Source organism: Octopus sinensis, linkage group LG2 (genome assembly GCF_006345805.1).
Source record: "Octopus sinensis linkage group LG2, ASM634580v1, whole genome shotgun sequence".
Taxonomy (NCBI): domain Eukaryota; kingdom Metazoa; phylum Mollusca; class Cephalopoda; order Octopoda; family Octopodidae; genus Octopus; species Octopus sinensis.
In genome coordinates, this window is record NC_042998.1 from 101,147,187 (window position 1) to 101,169,686 (window position 22,500).

Consider the following 22,500-nt stretch of genomic DNA (forward strand, 5'->3'; position numbering starts at 1 on the left):
CGCGCGGGCACATACATAAATATACGTACGAACTCAAACACTATATTCTTTTGCTGATCTGATTAACTGAACTGTGGCTATACTAGAATACAGCATTAAAAATTTTAGGGTTCGCTTTGAACGCGAATATTTTGATTTGGAGATTCAGGAACGTGAAATATCAGTCACGTTTAGTCAGTTGATAATATTTATAATGCGGTACTGGAGTATCCCACATAAGGGATAATTATCTATCCAACTATCAGTCTGTCCATGTATGTCTGTATGTCTCTACCTGTTTGTTCATATTTCTGACCAGGTATTTATAAGGATTTATTATTATACAGGTTTACAGTACACGAAAAAAGAGTTCATAATAAACAGTTCACAGTACTCCAATTTTACACCGAATTCTAGAAAGTATGAGAAGAATAAAAATGGAAGCTGTAATAATATTTAAATACAAACAAAACACCAACAGTCTAATGTAGCATACAAAATAAATAATGAAATGTTCTAGAACTTAGCTAAAGCATAAGTTTCCAGAACATACATAATTCTCCTAGCGCAAAAGTGGAGGCGCCATAACATGATTTCACTCCCTACTGTGCCTTATGTAGTCAAATATATCAGATAATTCTTACACCTATCTTAGACTTATCTTCCATTTTAGACTTAATGACTTATTTTATATTCATCTTTTAGTCTTCAGAGATATATATATTGAGGTTTGACACACTTTGTCAACGCCTTCGCGTTTTTGTTGGGCGATGAAAAGAAAAGACGAGCTAAAATACTTTCTCTTTGTTCGACTACACTTAACACCAGATCGTCCTCCTCCTCATTCTTCTCATTCTTCTTCTTCTTCTTCTTCTTCTTCTTCTTCTTCTTCTTCTTCTTCTTCTTCTTCTTCTTCTTCTTCTTCTTCTTCTTCTTCTTCTTCTTCTTCTTCTTCTTCTTCTCCTCCTCCTCCTCCTTCATCATCATCATCATCATCATCATCATCATCATCATCATTCTCTTTCTCCTCAGTCCCTTTCCCATCTTTTCCTAATTTTTCTCGTGATCGAGATAAACATACACTGTCATCTTCCCTCATTCAACATTTGATGTTGAGTTCACTGCTATTGTTTTTTTGATAGTCAGAAAAGATGTACAACAACAGTGTCTATATATATATATATATATATATATAAATAATTAATGATAAAGGCTATGGAGACTTGTAAATCCACAGAATTTATTTCATAATTTTATACATGGTTTAGGGTTCAGTTCCACTGCGTGGCACCTTGGGCAAGTGTCTTCTACTATAGCCTAAGACCGACCAAATCCTTGTGAGTAGATTTGGTAGACGGAAACTGTAAAAAGCCTGCCGTATGTATGTATGTCTGTATGTATGTATGTATGTATGTATGTATGTATATATATATATATATATATATATATATATGTATATATGTTTGTGCGTCTGTTTGTCCCGCCACCAAAACTTGACAACCGATGTTGGTGTGCTTACGTCCCCGTAACCTAGCAGCACGGCAAAAGAGTCCGATAGAATGAGTACTAGGCTTACTAAGAATAAATACTGGGATCAATTTGTTTGACTAAAGGCGATGCTTCAGCATGGCCGCAGTTAAATAACTCAGACGAATAAAAGACTAAAAGAATACATTATAATGACCCAATGTGTTTCCGCTGCAGCGACAACTCACAGTTGCAAATGTAACATTGCCTGATTGTCGGTGAAACGTCATCAGAGTTCATCTATTTGATCATTCTTGATGGATATACAAATCTCCACATTTTTTAAATTATTAATGATAATATATACTCCAGACAAGTTTTACCGTCCAGCAAAGGGTACACGGAATTCCTGGAGTGACTAGCAACAAATAGTAGTCAGAGATGTTAAATACCGATCTAAGTAGTTAGCCGTTAACTGGAAATTAACTGAGAGCTAATACGGTATCTGTCCGGATAATATATCCTTCCAAGCTCACATAAACACACACACGCATGCACGCATACATACACACACACACACACACACACACATACATAGATACATAGATACATACATACATACATACATACATACATACATACATACTTACATGATGGCTGCTCCCTCGTTATCGAGTATGGCCATTGCACGAAGCTTAATCAATGTTGTTATCGTGCAATAAAAAAATCGTAAATAATAAGAATAAAATAAAAAATCAAATGTTGTTATCGTGCAATGCCTGTGCAAGAAGATTTCTTTTTAAAGTGAGGAAAGGCTGTGCACTGAGTCAATCCCACTCACTAAGCAACAGCAGCCATAATCCGAAAAGAAGAACAAGTCAACATCATCGGTAACCACTGAGCCGCAGGTTTTATGTCGGAGTTATCCCAGTTACCTGAGTTACTTCTCCTAGAAGGATACCCTAACAAAGGCTAGGAGTCCTTCACTCCCAATGGTTTAACTGCGCGATCGGGTATTCAGTCCGATTATTTCTATGTACCCGCGCATGATACAGCCTTAAGACATTTATTGGATGGCCGTTGATTCTCAAGAGTTCCTCTGCCCTTTGACGGGTTTTGTTTTTCATCCCGCAGGGTGTCCAATAAACACCCTCCTCACTAAGCAAGCTTGGTGGGGTTGCCGGTTTAGTCACCGACGACCCGACCATGCAACAGGTTGTACATACATACATACATAAATACATACATATATATGTATGTATGTATATATGTATATATATATACATTCGTACACACATACACACACACACGCACACACACACACACACATAAAAGGTTCATTCCACAAGTATTGAGATTATTTTAGGAGAAGCAGTTATAACTAGCCCAGATTATTGTAATTTTGATATATCATTACTATACATCAAGCGCGTGGTTTAGTAGTTAGGGCATTCGGCACACGATCATGAGGTCGTAAGTTCTATTCCCGGCGACGCGTTATGTCCTTGAGCAAGACACTTTATTTTCCGTTACTCCAGTCCACTCAGCTGGCAAAAATTAGTAGTACTTGTATTTCAAAAGGCCAACCTTGTCACACTCTGTGTCACGCTGAATCTCTCTGAGAACTGCGTTAAGGTACACGTTTCTGTGGAGTGCTCAGCAACTTGCACGTTAATTTCACGAGCAGGCTGTTCCGTTGATCGTATCAGCTGGGACCCACGTCGTCGTAACCGACGGAGTGCTCCTTACTATACATCTAATAAACTGACCTGCTAACTTTTGTGTTTCTGGACTTAAGGCTACAGCTGTATCAACACTTTGAACACATCCTATTAAGCATTGCTTGTCACAGCTGACTAGTTTGCAGAACGCAATCGGGGCGTTTAGAAACTCCCTATGTTATAAAGTGTTGTGCTTAAGTGGGCAAAATTGCAACATACTATTTATGAAGTGATCCAGACTACTTGGAAATTAACTTGTATGAGCCAAACATCCGCTTTTCGTTGGTACAAGCGGCCAAACAAAGCATGTCCACTGGGAAGTTCATGATAATCCTATTTTTCGACAGCAAAGGTATCTTCTGTATCCATTGAATTTCCTCTGGTCAGACGATCAACAAAGAGTATTTTATTGAGGTTCTGAGGGAGTTCAGGAAAAGATTTCTCCGAAAAAGGCCAGTACACCTGTTCCAGGACAATGCACCAATCCACAGTTCTAGCCTGGCAACCAAGTACTTGATAGAGATAAGCATCAAAACTCTCCTTCACCCTCCCTGCAATCCAGATCTTGCTCCCTCTCGCATTTGGTTGTTCCCCAAGCTGAAGGAAACGATGAAGACTGTGACAAGGGTCCTTGACATCTTCACTTTAGAGGACTACCATGGGACTCCACGAAGGGGCTGGAGTGCTACAACAATTGAAGAGCATTAAGGTCAGAAGTTCTTACTTTGAAGGAGATTAGAGTTTTGTGAATCTCTGAAATTAATAAATATGTCTCCTGTAAAAGCCTTAAAACTTCTGGAATGCATCTTGTATGCAAATATATTGATAATAGCCTCCCAAAATCCATGTTACATTCAGATACTCAGGATTACCTTGCAACTCCTTAAGTTGTTAATGCACAGCTTGAGAAATGGCGGAATAAATGTAATATACGAGAAACCCCAGCTAGTTCAATTTTATATAGTTTTTGTGCGGTTTTTATTGGTGATATTGACATGTGCGTATATATATATATATATATATATATATATATACAGGGGTTGGACCAAATAATGGAAACACCTTAAAATTTCAAACAATTTTTTTTTATATGGCGTAGGACCGCCTTTGGCAGTAATTTCAGCTTGAATTCTACGAGGTGTGGACTCGTATGAAGTTTGGATTGTTTCAAAAGGATTTTTTGTCCATTCTTCAGCTAAAACAGTTTCCAGTTCTTGTAGTGATGATGGTGGAGGATAACGACTCCTTACTTGTTTTTCTAAAATGCACCATAAATGTTCAATAACGTTGAGATCTGAGGAATGTGGTGACCAAATAAAATGTTCAACTTCACTAGAATGTTCCTCGCGCCATTCAGCAACAACTTTAGCTGAGTGAATTGGTGCATTATCATCCCGAAAGATTGCGTTTCCCTCCGGAATTCGATCAGATAAAATGCTTAAATAGTCTTGACTATTATTTCTACCATGAAGGGCCGGCGGATTTCCAAGATATAATAATCCAGATCATCACAGATCCTCCTCCATGTTTAACAGTTGGAAGAATGCAGTCTCCACAGATATACTCGGCCGGTGGTTGGAAATAAGATATAGGATGACTCGTTCGAGAAAGTAACATTCTCGCACTTTTCTAGAGACCAATTCTGTAGGCTTTTACTCCACTCTAAACACTTTGCAACGTTGGTTTTTGAAAGTAGTGGTTTTCTGATTGCAGCCCTCCTGTGAAATCCGGCTTTGTGCAGCTCCCGGCGAACAGTTTTTGTGGAAACTGGGTTCTCGAGGTGGTCATTAAGCTCTGCAGTAATTTTGGGAGCTGTACTTTTGTGATCCTTTCTAACAATTCGTGTAAGAGTCCAACGGTTTCTATCTGAAAGTTCTGGTTTTCTTCCGGAGTTTTGTTTCAACAAGGAGGTTTTTCCCTCTTTCTCAAAGGCTGTCATTACTTTCGAGACAGTAACTTCTTGATACACCAAATATTTCGGCTATTTTCGTTACGCTGGCGCCTGCCATACGAGCACCAACAATTTAACTCTTTCAAAGTCCGATAGATCTGCCATTTTAATGAATTTTAATTACCTTTTTTCTGATGATATCTGAAAAGAAACAGTAGTTTTAGCAAAGCATACTAAACAACACTAACAATAAATAAATAAACCCATAAAAATGAACAAGCTTTTGGTAGTTTTATAGATATATTAAAATTATGAAGGTATGATGCTAGGTGTTTCCATTATTTTGTCCAACCCCTGTATACCTTGCTGTACGAGTTTAATTCGTTCCATGACCGAGCTCGTCGTGCGATTTACTCGTTTCACAAATAAATTTTCCCCGTTGGAATTAACTGAAGTATAATTAATCTCCCAAAACCACCCCAAAATAATTTTTTACGGGTTTTAAAACAGAAAATGTGTAGTTACAAGTAAAATGACAATTATAGAAAAGAGGATGCAAAAGAAATATGTAAACTGGTTTTATTAACTGAATTACCTTAAAGATGGGACGATTTGTGTGCTCGTACTGCAGATTTCTGCTCGTATTTCAAGACAAAAATTCATACAAGTCTCAGCTCGTACAGCAAATTACTCGCACAATGGGGCACTCGTACTGCAAGGTTTTACTATATATATATGTATGTGTGTGTGAGTGTGTTTGTGTATGTATGTATGTATGTATGTATGTATGTATGTATGTATGTATGTATGTATCCATTGCTTACCCCAGCTAACAGTGTACTTAGCCATCTCATTTAATGCTGTGAAGTTGCTTGCTTCATTTCATGCGCTAACAACTCGGTGAACGATCTTTGTTCCTTGTGGTTGTCAAAAAATTCTTATTTGAGAATGCAGTGGAGTTTTTCCGTTGCTGTCCTTCGTATATTTTTCCATTTTTACAAGATATCATCTTATTAGCATAAAGACAAATTCACCACACCTACATAAGGCACACGCAGCGTAAATAGTTGGGAAAGTATCTTGTAGGACACTCTGATAAATCTTCCTACCTACCGCTATGGACTGGTAATATATTTTATAGATCCTAGAAGGTTGAAAGATAAAGTTATTCATGGGTTTTGAACACCGTAAAGAACCGGAACAAATATCAGTTCTTTGAATCCGCCGGATAAAACGGTTTACTTAGTCATTTGATCTCAGTCAACATTGTGAAACAAAGTACTTAGCGATTTTGCCTCATTCCATAGAGTGAGAGGAAATATTTATCTCAACGTTCTGACAGATATAAGATGACATTAAAACAATGACATAATGAATCACAAGAAACAAAGAGAAAAAAGAAATAATAGTCAACCGAAAATCAAATATGTAGGGGAAAAAAGAGTTTTGAATATTTATTTTGCCATGGGGAATTTGTTGCAGAAAAATCATTCCAGTAAGCTCCTGGCTAGAGATAAAAATCTTGCCATTATTAAGTGGTAAATCAATATATGTATGTACGTATGTATGTATGTATGTATGTATGTATGTATGTATGTATGTATGTATGTATGTATGTATGTATGTATGTATGCATGTATGTATGTATGTATGTATGTATGCATGTATGTATGTATGTGTGTGTGTGTATGTAAGCATGTATGTAAGCATGTATGCATGTATATAGGTATATAAACACACATAGATATACTACATATGTATATATATATATATGTGTGCGCGTGTATATATATATGTATATATATATATTTATATAGTTATATAAGTATATGTGTATATATGTATATGTATGTATATGTGTATATATATATATATATATATATATGCATACACATATATGCATACATATATGTGTAGAGTCAACTTACAACGGATGTGACAATAGAGAATCATTCTATCTGTGCAAAGAGCGTGATAAACAAATTAAAGCACAAAGAGGCTAGAATGCTTTGGTTTCTCTCCTATGGTTTTTCTCCGATCTAGACCAAAATGTAAACGGATGGTTATGCAGAGGTCCGAACGAGGTTTCAACGCTCATGCGTACTAAGTTCCCAGTAATTATGATAGATCTGGGAGCCGTCAGTTACGAGGTAGAAGTCATGCCTCCTAACTTTTTTTTCAAAGCGCTTAAAAGTCAATGCCATTGTCTAGACAGAGGTGTTAGAGAAAGTTGCGAGGCTCTAGATAGACTGTGCATGCAGTGAAAGACAGTACGCTTTCCAACAAGACTCTGTGGCGTCTAATAAGGCTAGGGCAACCCAAGCGTTGATGCCTGCCAATCTCCATGATCATGTTCTCCCAGACACGTGACCTCCTAGCTCACCAGAGCTCAAACCACTGGACTATTACATATGGAGGCTTAGTCGAGAGAGAGGCCAATCAACACCCCCATAACCTCATAGAATCTCACAAGTTCGCCATAACCGTCACTATGTCTAAAATTGATAAAGGTCATATGATTCGCACACGTCAACGCTTCCGACTACGTATTGAAACAGCCATTGATGCCAACGGTGGAGTTATTGAGTAGGTGTGATAAAAGGATTCTCAAGGTTATTTCTATCAATTTGTTTTCAAATATAGCTTTTCTTTGATGAATTACGCATCTTTTCTTAAATTCATACAAATGGCCATAAAAAAGCTGACGCACTGTGTACACACACACACACACACACACACACACACATACACACACACCTCTATAAGTATGAATATGATTATAATCTGGTTGAGAGTTGGGATCTTCAGACACAAGTACTAATTCGTTGCATCTTCATGCTCTTCGGGATAAATAGAATCGATGGGTCCCGTGTTCCCTTTCGGCACAATTCCCTATTGGAGCTGAAAGCTTAGACCTTGCCTCTTTGCAGAGATCATAGATCACTGGCAGTGCGTATGTATACAGGCAGTGGGCTGTATTTCTTATAATCTGCACGCCTTCCAAAGAAGATCGGCTCGCTCAGTTTTACTCCCCGTTCTTGTTGTAGACTCATTAGTGCCCATATAATTTAGAGACATGTCTGAACAAAAGCTAAGGGTTACCTCATTCCCAATGGTCTTACGCAAGCCGGGCATTAACCTAGTGTTTCTATTTCCTCGCACTATTGATAAATAGACGCTCATCCTACTTTAAGTCAATCCGTACTTTTGTGCGGTACTGCTTTTATTCTACTGAGTTTCTAGCAACCCACCTCCCCAGGTGACCCTCGTGCAAAAGTGGCCGTGAGCAACCTGATATAGATATATACACATTCCCCCACACATACATATATTAAACTTATGCATGCATGCGTTGAGACATATACTAGTTTGAATCAAATGTTTTTTCGGATTTTCACTGATGATTTTGTTGGCAACTTGTATCTCCATGATATATCATTAATTTGATACAAGTTGTTGTCCAATCGTTGCTGAATTATTTATTTTTTATTTCCATACATAACGTACAAAAATAATTGTTTATTATTTATTTTGCAGTTTTGATAATAAGTGGGGGGAAAATTGCAATTCGATCCATCTTAATGCTATCTGTGGAAAAAAGGGAAAAGTTGAAGGGCAGCGACAAAATAATAAAATAAATAAACAATTAAAATGATGTAGAAGGCCCATGAACATGTGCACACATCTGGTTTAGACTTCTTAAGAAAAGTGACATTAGCCTTGCAAATAAATCGAGGTCAGAGAGACCTATTGTGGAAGTGGGGCCTTGATGTGGTTGAATAACAGTCAAGCATAAGCACCTGTACATTATCAACCAATAATCAACCTTCTCAAAGCACTATCAATCAATACCTCCATAAGCTTGGTCTTGTGAAGTGACGTTGTCGAGAAATCCCCCATGAACTGATCAATGACCGCTTTCAATAACGTGTGAACATTTGCAAACAAACGCTGGAAAATCTTTGAGATACTCGTTTCTGGTGTTGAATTGTAATTGGTGTTGAAAAATGGATCTATTTTCGTAATTCTGATAAGAGAAACCAGTGGCTTCGTTCCGGCCAGCTTTCAGAACCTGTTATCAAACAAGTTATATGTAACATATTGCCTTGAAAACTATATTTACCAAAGATTATTCTTACAAAAGGGATAGAAAAATCCCCTGCTAGAAGCGTTTAAAAGTTAAAAACAGCTTTCACATTTCACCACTCCATAAATATCAGACAATCATAAAGTGCTTAATATTTATAAGAGTTTTTTAAAAATTTGTACTGTGTTTTAATTCCATTTTAGTAATGCAGTTAAGGTAACTTGCCCTTCAAGACAACTATTAAAAGCAAGCGACGAGTTTCTAACTTTTTAGTTCTCATCAGCTAAGCATTTTCATTTCAATGAGCAAGGATAAGAAAAGATCAAATATGTATATAAATAGAGGTAAAACAGTGACAATGACTATGTGTATCAACGATAGGCAAGAGGAGTCCTGTAATATATGTATGTATGTATGTATGTATGTATGTATGTATGTATGTATGTATGTATGTATGTATGTATGTATATATCTAGGTCGTCCCTCAGGATGCCCCAAGACTGTTCCTAAACGTTTTCCCCACTCATCTCGATCATTCATATTGGACTTCAGCTCCTGTACTCCTTCCATACCAGTATCCTCCAGCAAGTTGTCGATATAAATCGTCTTCCTCCTTCCTCTCCTGGTTCTTCCTTCCGTTGGTTGCCAGAGCATTAGCTTGCTAGCAATTTCATTGATATGCCTGAGGCAGTGTCCAGCTAGCCTCACCCTTCTATGCTGTTTCAGCAATGTTACTTTTGGTAGTCCCTAGTATAAGTCAACGTTTGTTGCATGACTCTTCCAGGAGACAATGAATGCCATTCTAAGCATCCCCGTATAACATCCGACCAACTGCTTCTTCAATGCTTTAGTGAGTGTCCATGTTCCAGCCCCGAACAGCAGAACAGACTCCACTCTCTTTGAATATATATATATATATATTACGGAGATGTACTCGCATAGCAAGTAATTTGATCTGAGATCGTGTGCTGAAACGAAAACAATTGCAGCGTGGAAGGTGTTTATAGCCATTAAGAACACACAAAAGCCGTTCGATTCACTCCAACATTTAAGTTTAATTTGTCAAAATATTTTTTCCTCGCTAAAATCCGCGACCTGTTCACTGACAAAGCCCGTGCAGCACGGACTTTGTCAGTGAACAGGTCGCGGATTTTAGCGAGGAAAAATATATTTTGACAATTAAACTTAAATGTTGGAGTGAATCGAACGGCTTTTGTGTGTTTCTTAAATGGCTTATAAACACCTTCACGCTGCAATGTTTATATATATATATATATATTTTTTTTTTTAAGACCCCCTTCGGTCATGAATGACCATAGGATTGCACCTAGAAAGTTACCCTCCTAGACACAGTCTGGGCAAGGTTGTTTATGGAAGACCAGCAGTCGCCCATGCATACCAGCCTCCCCTCTCCACGCCACCAGTGTTATCCAAGGGAAAGACAAAGGTCGATACAGCTTGGCACCAGTGACGTCGCAACTCATTTCTACAGCTGAGTGAACTGGAGCAACGTGAAATAAAGTGCCTTGCTCAAGAACACAACACGCAGCCCGGTCCGAGATTCGATATATATATATATATATATATATATTATATATATATATATATATATATATATATATAATATTAATTAATGGGAGATGGATCTCTGGGTCTCATCAAGTATATCAATATACTACAGACTTTTAATGTCGGCTGACGTATGTCCATCAAGTTAGGGATTAAATCTAACTTGATGGACATATACCAACAATGCAGCGGACAGTGAACATCTGTAGTTAGACACATTTTTATTGATATGCCTAATGAGACCCAGACTGATGGGTCGGAACATATGTTGTACCCAATAAAGACTTAATGCCAAATCCATCTCCCGTTATTGAATACTGTTACCTTAACTGCTATTGTGGACTTCCTGCAGTAGATCCAACAGAAGTGTACCAGAACTACGGATGACATCAGGTAGCCTAAACTGTGGCGGTGCTCTACTCAACATATAAACGCACCAATCGAATTATAATTATTTGTCCAAATTATTATATATATATATATATAAATTAAAAAAAAACACCTTTTATCAATTCAATAATGAAAAATTAAATTATACCATCTAGAAAATATAATATATATATATTTCGTTTTTGGATTTGGTTTGCAAGATTCTTTATATGAGTTCGTGTGTTGAAGCATATTCTGTTGTGTCTGGGGAGAGTCATTCTCTTTTAGTACCTTATTATTTAACACACTCACCGGTAAAATTTCCGCTTATTTCGTCTTTTTATTTTCCTAAAATTTTCGTTGTGTCTTGCAACCTTTTCAATAGTCTTAACTTTCTTCAAATTTTGGTAGTAACTTTAAAGCATGCATTTCATCTGTATCTAGCTGTATTGCACCGTATATTCCAGAGGTATATTTGTTGTTGTTGATGGTGGTATTGTCTTTTGGTATTGTCTTTCAAGAGTCAAGACTATTGAAAAGGTTGCAAGACGCAACGAAAATTTTAGGAAAATAAAAAGACGAAATAAGTGGAAATTTTACCGGTGAGTGTGTTAAATAATAAGGTACTAAAAGAGAATGACTCTCCCCAGACACAACAGAATAATACACACACACACACACACACACACACACACACATATATATATATATATATATATGTATATATTATATTTTGTGAAATTGATTTAGTATTTCTAAATTGAATTTTTCCCTGTAAGTTTGGAATAATATTCCCTCATATTATTATTATTTATTATTATATTATTATTATTAGTATTATTATTATTATTATTATTATTTATTATTATTATCATTATTATTATCATCATTATTATTATTATTATTATTATATATATATATATATTATATATATATATATATATACTCATTTACACTTTTACTTGTTTCAGTCATTTGACTGCAGCCTTGCTGGAGCACCACCTTTAATCGAGCAACTCGACTCCGGGACTTATTCTTTGTAAGCCCAGTACTTATTCTATCGGTCTCTTTTGCCGAGCCGCTAAGTGACGGGGACATAAACACACCAGCATCGGTTGTCAGAAATGCTAGGGGGACAAACATAGACACACAAATACACACGCACACACACACACACACACACACACACACACATATATTATATATTATATATATATATATATACACACATATATACGACGGGCTTCTTTCAGTTTCCGTCTACGAAATCCACTCACAAGGCTTTGTTCGGCCCGAGGCTATAGTAGAAGACACTTGCCTAAGGTGCCACGCAGTGGGACTGAACCCGGAACCACGTGGTTGGTAAGCAAGCTACTTACCACACAGCCACTCCTGCGCCTATATTTATACATAGAAACATACAAACGCACACACATTCACATACATAGATAAGCTTAGTTACTTTATTTGTCCGACAGTGTAGGGCTCGAATAGAATCGATATTGTCATTCAGGACAATTGAAAACCCAACATCTTCCGATTTTTCAATTTGCTGGCATTTATTTCTGAGTGAGTGTGTGTGTCATATGCATAAGTACATCATTGCATCGTTTGATTTCCTGTTTGTATTTGAAGTGACTTACAAAAACATTAATCGATCGATAACAATATCAATACACAGATATACACATATATACTGTCATATACACTCAATCAGACATATGTATGTATACGGAGACGGACATACGCATATACACACGCATAAATATTTACACACACACACAGACACATACACATATGAACATTGCATGCATATGTGTGTGTATATTCATATGTGTGTGCGTGTGTCTGTACTTATGTGATATATATTCATATGTGTGTATGTGTGGCTGTGCTTATGTGCGTGTATGTATATACGTGTATATATATATATATATCCATTTAAGATTCGCCGACGACTTTTATCGAATGGCAGCAAAGAAGATGATTTGACGGAATCAGACAATTAAATTGACAGAGCTTCATACAAATTTAGGATAGCAATCAATGCGCGGGAAAAAAAACAAAACAAAAATAAAAAAAAACACATAGAAAACAAGCAAAAAACAAAAGCACAAACAAAACAAACTGATATCAGTTGCTAACGGTGGCATCATAACAGACGTTTCTGTACACGGTCAGAAACTGCGTATAGTGTAATAACTCAAATGCCTGGAGCTGTTGTAAATGATAGCAGATTAAGACTAAAATTACTTATAAGTATCACATGGATAATGACTAGCTTAAGAAAATTTAAGCTAATATACTGAAATAAGAATATCACTATCAGCAACAAAATCAGAGTCTCGTATGCACTTATATTTTCCATATTCTTAATACATTCGGAATATAGACTTTTATGGCAGAATTCAGAGGAACATACAAGCAATGGAAATTAGATGCTATCGGAGTAGCTTACGAATTTTCTACGTTGACCACACACAGATGATCGGATTCGTGAATCTTCAAGAATTGCACTAGTTTTCGTGAAGACTTCAAAACAGTGAAAGAAAAGGAGATACTATGGTGGTATAATAAGATTCTGTGACCTTGCAAAGCCATTCTTTAAAGAACTGTGGAAGTTTAAGAAAGACAGTTGGACCATGTAGAAGATGGACTGACAATGTCAAAGAATGGACCAGCAAATTGTCAGTGGGAACCTGAGTTCTGGCATGCAACCAAGACATGGAGAAAAATGTACAAGATATCACGATGGCACCGTTCGACACCATCGGAACTTGAGGGCCCAAGATACACTCACACAAACACAAACATATATACTTATGTGTATATGTATGTATGTATGTATGTATGTATGTATGTATGTATGTGCACACACACACACATACGAGGGGGTGCTGAAAAGTTCCTGGCTTTAAGGGTATCGGGAAAGGCCTGGTTGGAAGCGCAACCTTCCGAGTTCTTTTACAGGGCTTACAGGATTTATTTTGTAATAAAACTATTTCTGCTTCTACATTTTTTCTCCATTTTTTTATACTTGTTTTATGGTATATTTTTATACCTATAACAAAACTCCTCAAATACACACACGCACACACACATACACACACACACACATATATATAATGTTGTATATATATATATATATATACGTGTGTGTGTATGTATGTGCCTGTGTATGTGAGTAACACAATGCAATAAAGGGATCCCCTGATGATTGTTGTGATTCAAAATCCAGTTGTAATTGGAACAGCCAATGCAGAGGTTTTAACCCATTACAACTACGTGAATACGTAGTGGGGAAGAGACAAACATGTTTCTTGCTGCATCATAACCAGTAATACAACACAGTAGTATGCAAACCACGTTAATGAAAACAGACTGGACGATGATAGTCTACACAAAGCTCTAAACTCAACAGTAGCAGTCATGCACCAATCTGTACACACAGGATGTACTACATCTATCTGTCTATCTACTCCTCTCTCTCCCCTCTCTCTCCCTCTCTCTCTCACTCTCTCCCTGCCTATCCATCTATATGTGTGTACATAAGTGTGGTATTTGATATATTTTCTTGTCTTTATATCCACCCACTCTTATAATCATAATGATTTGTGTCAACTTGAGACTTGTATGTTTGTAAATAATTTCTCTACATCTTTATAAATCTTTGATATTTATTATCATTTCAGCTCTATAATTTATTTTGATTTCTTTTAATACCACACAAACCACCAATTTCCACTTGTTCATATTTAGTTATTTTCAGAACTCTTATGTAATGTTTTTTTTTCCCTTTTAAGTTTCATGTTTTTATCAATAGACAGAATATTCTATTGAGATTTAATTCATTTTGAATAGTAAATCTTTCTTGTTTTAGCACTGTTTCTTTGTAAAAGGATATTTGCTTTAAAATTTATTTTTTCAAAATACCAACTGTTTTTTTTATAAGAACGCTGTTTTTACATCCTGATTTATTTATCATAAAATAACTTCACATCTTACGTAATTTGTTTCCACTTTTTAAAGGTTATATAAGATTCTAGTGGTCTGATCAATAAATATACGGACTGTTGCCATAGTAACGACGCTAAAGCATACAAAGTAAAGCCACTTAGCACATATTGACCTTGAACTCTGCTGTGCATGCGCACTAAGTTTTGACGTTCTAGCTCAATTCCGCTGTTTGCCACAGTGCTTGGAAGAAAGGTTTGTAGCGTGTGATCGTCGCATTGACCACGACAGAGAAAGTTGAGCAGAGACCCTGCATCAAATTTTGCCAAAAGCTTAGTGATACCTCATCGTTCTCATCACAATCTAGGAGATCTTGTGCAACTGAGACCCGAGTGTCATTTTGGTCAGCTGAAAGCAGTTTTGGCGCAAACTTGACAGACACGCGTCTCATACCCAAATCTTCAGTGATAATGGACTGAACTGAACCGTAACTAATTTGCACATGCTCTGATAACTCACGGATGGTGATTCGACGATTTCCTCTCACGGCTACACGCACATCTGCGATGTTTTTCTCAGTCCTATTGGTTGCGGGTCTCCCAGAACGTTCGTCAATATCGATATATTTTCGGCCATCTTGAAAACGTCTGAACCACTCGCACACTTGTGTGCAGCTCATACACTCCTCTTCATATACTTTCTGCAACTTTGCGCTGGCCTCTGAGCAGTTATCACCATGACAACTTTCTCTGTCTTGGTCAATGCGATGATCACACGCTACACACCTTCCTTCCAAGCACTGCTGTAAACAGCAGAATTGAGCTAGAAAGTTAAAACTTAGTGCGCATACACAGCTGAGTTTAAGGTCAATCTTTCTCAAGCAGCTTTACTCTATGTGCTTTAGCTTCGTTACTATAGCAACAGTCCGGATACTTATTGATATCACCGCGTATGTTTTTAACTTCCCAATGGGCTTTCTGAATTAGCCCCAAAATTTACGCAATAAAATATGTATATATATATTCTAACTTAATTAATCAAGTCTTGTAAAAATTTTAATGCAAAAAGGATGAGTTTATACTTCTTACTATCTAATTTCAGTGATGTGAAATCGTTGATTTTAATAATGCTTCGAAAACTACAGAAGCAGGAAGTGTCCATTTAGCGTTCTTAAATTGATTATATTCCTAACATCACAGTTTTCAATATAAAATATTACCTCTTCAACGTCATTAATTTTATTTAATTATACAACGCAGGCCTTTTCCAACAAATTAATTCTAATTCATAGATTTCTTTGTTTGCTCTATGAGAAATTATGCATGCTTACACACACACACACACTTACACACACATACACACACGTACACTTACACACATACGTATACTCGCACCACTCCATTTGTATATCTCGAATTAATATATGTGTAAATACATGCGTGCAGGTTACATTTACAGATATCTGTTCATTTGCATCTCTCATATAAAGAAACTCAAATGGATTAATATCTGTATACAATCAGTAACACACAAACACATATACACTACCGATAAGAAATAAACACAAAAACACATACGAATCTCAGAGGTGCATTGTAAAACATTAGTTATATAACATATAGAGTATATTTCATTACCTGTCGATAGCTATGGCCATAAGTGTAAACACACTGGCAGACGTCGTACAAGGAGCTACGAACATGGAAAATTTGCAGAAGTCCTCACCGAACCACCAATTACTATACAACAAATATGCTGTGTTGAATAGAGTGTTCCAGACGGATATAAGGGCATCTGCCAATGCCAGGTTAAAAAGGAAGTAATTGGTTACGGTTCGCATACGCTTGTGCCAGAGAACTATCCACATAACAATGAGGTTTCCACCGATCGAGGCGATAATCATGGCGAGGAAGATGATGATGAAAAATACTTGTTGCCACCATGGCAGAATGAATGGATTGGTCGGTGCTAAGGTGGATAATTCTTCTGTAGTTGTGTTGTCTGCCCAGTCGATTGTCACATCATAACTGGAGGATTTATCTTGGACAGCTTGGGATTCGAGTAGACTTGATATCGTCGTTCTGGCCAAAGAAAAAGCCGAAATTTTCTGACTCGCGTTCATTGGTAAAATTTAGGCGGTTCTTAGAAAAAATCTCTGTACCTGCAGAAAAGAAAAGAAAAAAGAAATAATGAAGAAGAAATGATTTCAAATAAAGGTTTTGGAGAAGGGTATGATATCAAGATTGTAGCATCAGTATTTGACTGCTACTCTGTTTTATTAAACCCTGAAGGATAAAAAACAATCAACGTTAATTATGGAAGCATTTAAACTCAGAACATAAAGATAGAAGAAGTAGTAGTTGTATGGAGGATAATAGTATGAGGGAATGCACTGTAACAACGCGTCACTGCATCTACCATTCGTTGCTGACTCCTTTGCACCACTCAGGTGACAATCCTCCAAATTTTGGGTCTGTTTTGGGCAGTCGTTGCTGGTTAGGATTTTATGAGGTCAAATTCAGAAAGTTATTTCGTCCGCTGTTCTAATAGTTTTACCGTGGACCTTGTACGTTTTTCTACTTCAAACAATTCTTTCGAATTTTGGCACAAGGTCAGCAATTTAGGGATGAGGAGTCGATTATATCTACGTCAGTACTTGACTGGTACTTAATTTATCGATCTCCCTAAAAGGACGAAAGGCAAAGTTGACCTCGGTGGTATTTGAACTCAGGATGTAAAGGGCTAGAAGAAATACTGCTGAGCATTTTGTGAGACGCATTTATAATTCCACCAAAACGCCGCCAATCGTCTATTTCAAATAATGATTTCTAATATTGTCACAAGGTCAATCTTTTGAATTTGAGTACAGTTGAGTATATCCGCTCTCAGGACAGAAATGGCATATGTTGTGCAGTCTGTAAAAAGATAAAGGACAGTTGCTGACGTTGGTGCGATTTAAAATCAGAACGTAAAAAGATGTAACTAAACACCATAAAGCAATTTTTACTATTGTTGTTTAGCTCCGGCCAGATTTAATCGAGCAGGCGTATGATTTTAGGTATTCTAGCTGGTCATATATTTTCCAACTGTTTTCCTCACTATCAAATAAATGAATATTCCAAATATTGATTCTACATTTTAGTACAAGGCCAGTAATTTCGGCGAAAGGGGTGAATGGATTACATTGACCCTGTGCTCCGCTGGTACTTATTTTATCAACCTCTAAAGTATGAAAGGCAAAGTCGACCTCGGCGGAATTTGAACTCGGAACGCAAAGACGTACGAAATGCTGTTAAGCATTTTCCACGGCGCTCTAACGATTCTGCCAGTTCACCGCCTTAAATACAGTAATCCCTCGCCATATCGCGGTTCACCTATCGCAGTTTATTATTTAAGCTTACGCCGATTCCTCCATGGTATTGTTTTGCATTTATAATAAAATAAATATATTCAAATTACAAAAGCAATAAAAAAAAAATACACAGTGCAGTACTGTTTCTACTTCGCGGATTTTCACATATCGCTGCGGGTTTTGGAACGTAACATCCGCGATAGTCGATGGATTTCAGTATTCCAATATTAATTATAGCTATAATCATATTCTCTGGGTGCACAGTAGGTTTATGATGTTATGTGTAACTTTTTACGTCGTGAGCAACAATTATTTTCATATCATTGCTGACTAAATGAACACTTCCCCAAAAATCAATGTTCCAGAATAGATTTAATTCAAACTCAGACAAAAAAAAAACAAAAACAAAACAAAAACAAAACAAACAAAAAGCAAAACAAAAAAACAAAAACAGTAAAGCAAAACAAAACACATGAAATGAACTAACCGTAGCTTAATGTGAAGTAATTAACAAATAGATTAACTGGGCATGGTTGGAAACGACCAGTAACATTATATATAATTTTCCTCTTATGAAAATACAGCTGTAATTCTCTAAAAGATTTGTGTGACCCAGTTCTGAGAACAAGTCTAATTCATCGGTTTAATGGATAAAGAGCCAACCGTCAGATCCAAACGAGTATGGCTTGGTACCATGTACAATGTTTTTTCTAACTGTTCTAGCTATCTATGTAATAATCCTGTTCAATTTTTGCTCGAGGCCAGCAATTTTTCAGGCGGGTGTTAGTCGATTACATCGATCCCAGAGTTCGACTGGAGACAAAGTCAACCTAAACGGAATTTGAGCCCAGAGCGTAACGTTTTATGTTACGCTCTGAGCCGAGAGAAATTTATTTACTTTTCTATTCTAGGCACAAAGCCCGAAATTTTTGGGGAGGGACCAGTCAATTAGATCGACCTCAGTACGCAACCGGTACTTAATTTATCGACTTCGGTGGAATTTGAACTCAGAACGTAACGGCAGACGAAATACCTATTTCTATTTCTTTACTACCCACAAGGGGATAAACACAGAGGAGACAAACAAGGACAGACAAACGGATTAAGTCGATTACATCGACCCCAGTGCGTAACTGGTACTTATTTAATCGACCCTGAAAGGATGAAAGGCAAAGTCGACCTCGGCGGAATTTGAACTCAGAACGTAGCGACAGACGAAATACCGCCAAGCAGGAATTGAACCCATCAACACCCTAATCATTAGGCCACGCAAGTGGTTTGGGTGTTCGATGGTGTGGATAAGGACATCAATAAATTTAGGGGATTAAAAAAAACAGGTTTCTTGTTCATAATAACTTTGAGAAGAGCTCCAGACAATCGACCAATGAAAATATAGATTCTGAGGATGATGGTAACAGTCTATAGAATTATATTAATACCTATTTCTTTGCTACCCACAAGGGGCTAAACACAGAGAGGACAAACAAGGACAGACCAACGGATTAAGTCGATTATATCGACCCCAGTGCGTATCTGGTACTTATTCAATCGACCCCGAAAGGATGAAAGGCAAAGTCGACCTCGGCGGAATTTGAACTCAGAACGTAGTGGCAGACGAAATACTGCTGAGCATTTCGCCCGGAGTGCTAACATTTCTGCCAGCTCGCCGCCTTTGTATATTATATTAATACCATCATCTACATCATCATCATCATCATCACCACCACCACCACCACCACCACCACCACTAACTGTAGTAACAGTAGCGACAACAGGAGTAATAAGGTATACTGCGTTTGTTACGTCCCCTTTCTTACCGATGAATTCACTGGCGATGACGCGATGACAGCAGAACAGGATATTTATTTTATCTTTCCTAGTTTGTCAAGAGGAATAAATATTTAAACACGCTTCTAATTTCTGAGTTCAAATTTTGCTATTATCATTTGCCGCTATGTAGTTAATACGTTGATTGGTAGATAAATTTTTGTCTACAAGAATGTAACAAGATATATTTACACTTACAAACTTTCCAAGAGCATCAGATAACAGAATTGTATTCTTCAAGAATATTGGAAGGCACCTTTCTTTCTCTTTCACATTCTTTCCGTCTCCCCTCCCCCTCTCTCTCTCTCTCTCTCTCTCTCTCTCTCCTCTCTATATATATATATATATTATATATATATATATACATATATTAAATTAGAGATAAAACCACTATTAGGCAAATCAAACTATATTTACACACATAAATCACACACAAATATCTATGTATACACACATATATATATAACATATTTTTTATATACATTTATGTACGTGTGTATGCGTATATATATATGTGTGTGTGTACATATATATATATATATACATATATATATACTGTTTATATACATATTATATATAATATATATATATATATATATATATATATATATATGTACACACACACCACACATATACGCATACACACGTACATAAATGTATATCAAAAATATGTTATATATATATGCGTGTATATATAGATATTTGTGTGTGTATTTATGTGTGTAAATATATATATTTACATATTTGTGTGTACATATATAAATATGTGTATGTGTACACACACACGCACATATATTTATACATTCATATATGTGGTGTGCGTGTGTGTGTGGAAGAGAGTGAGAGAGAGCGTGTGAAAGAGAAGGAGAGAGAAGGAGAGAGAAGAAGAGAGGGTGTGTATTTGTGATGATAAGACTCACACGAACTCCTCTGAGTAGGTCTTAACTTGTCCAAATGAAGTATTACACTGAAAACGTTCCGCCAAAAGTTACATATTTACACACATAAACATGTATGTACTCACAGGAACATACACACAAACACACACATATTCAGAAATGCGTGCAGGTATGTATGTGTGAGGGTGTTTGTGTATAGTTCAATGTTTGGTATGTTTGTATGTTTCGAACAGGAAACCTACACATAAAAATACACACGTACACATATACACACTTACATTGTTTTATACACACAAATGCATAAAAGTATTGCAAAATATTCCCACACACACACAAGCAATGATAAAGTAGAATTGTTTGAACCACGAATTAAGAGCTCTGTATGGTATGTAAATGAATATTAACTATTACTTCCTATGCTCAAATCTTGTCGTAGTTGGTTTATTTTTCATTGTTCTGGAGTCATTGATAAATGAAGAACCTGTAGACTATCGGCATGGAATAAAATCGACTTTAGTTGTTTCAGTTATTTATGGATATATTTCTATACTAGCAGTATATCCCGGCCTTGCCCGGGATTAAGTTACGATTATTAAGCTAATCAAGTTCTTTATTTCAAACCAAACTAAGTAATATCGACTCTCAACAAAACACTTTTTTTACTCGGCGTAAAATAAAAACAAATCTCTTTCGCACCCAAAGTAATGTGAGAGAGAGAGAGAGAGAGAGAGAGAGGAGGGGGAGAAAGATGACCAATTTAAAATAGATAAATGATTTATGATAAATATATTGTAATTGTTGTGTGAGAAAGTATATATACTATGATTATAAAATATAGTGTCTTTCAAAATCATTTTACATTTTATTTTTTATGAACGTCGTCACTCACTCTCTCTCTCTCCCTCTCTCACTTTGTCTTTCCCGTGAAACTCTCTGCCTCCTTCTTCCACTTTTCTTCATCGTATTTTTTTGTTAGACGCTGTCTAAAAAGCTATGGCTGAAAATAGATTTTATGAACATCGTCACTTACTCTCTCTCTCCCTCTCTCACTTTGTCTTTTCCGTGAAACTCTCTGCCTCATTCTTCCACTTTTCTTTATCTTGTTTTTTTTTGTTAGATGCCGTCAAAAAAGCTATGGCTGATATTTTTTATGGCTAAAAACTATGGCTGAAAATAGATGTTTACGCTATCCGCGGGTGCCTCGGGGAAAAATAGGTTGACAAAACCCAGATATGATGTTGACGAATGTCCTCCTAAAATTTGAGTGACATGCGTGCTAATTTTTGGATGTGCATATATTACAATCACGTACACATACACACACACACACACCCAGGCACACACATCATGCCTTTTATAGATATGATTCTATATTTCTATATTCG

General features: G+C 36.6%; 1 protein-coding gene across 6 annotated transcripts in view; it reads right to left on the reverse strand.

The window, feature by feature from the left end:
- Positions 1 to 22,500, reverse strand: part of LOC115231298 (tachykinin-like peptides receptor 99D) — a 709,436-nt gene that overhangs the window by 96,104 nt on the left and 590,832 nt on the right. For all 6 annotated transcript variants that reach the window (XM_036498707.1, XM_036498698.1, XM_036498708.1 and 3 more), the window contains one exon: positions 16,675 to 17,198. In XM_036498707.1, the coding sequence (XP_036354600.1) occupies positions 16,675 to 17,159 (485 nt within the window). In that variant the 5' untranslated portion in view covers positions 17,160 to 17,198. The remainder of the gene's footprint in view (positions 1 to 16,674; positions 17,199 to 22,500) is intronic.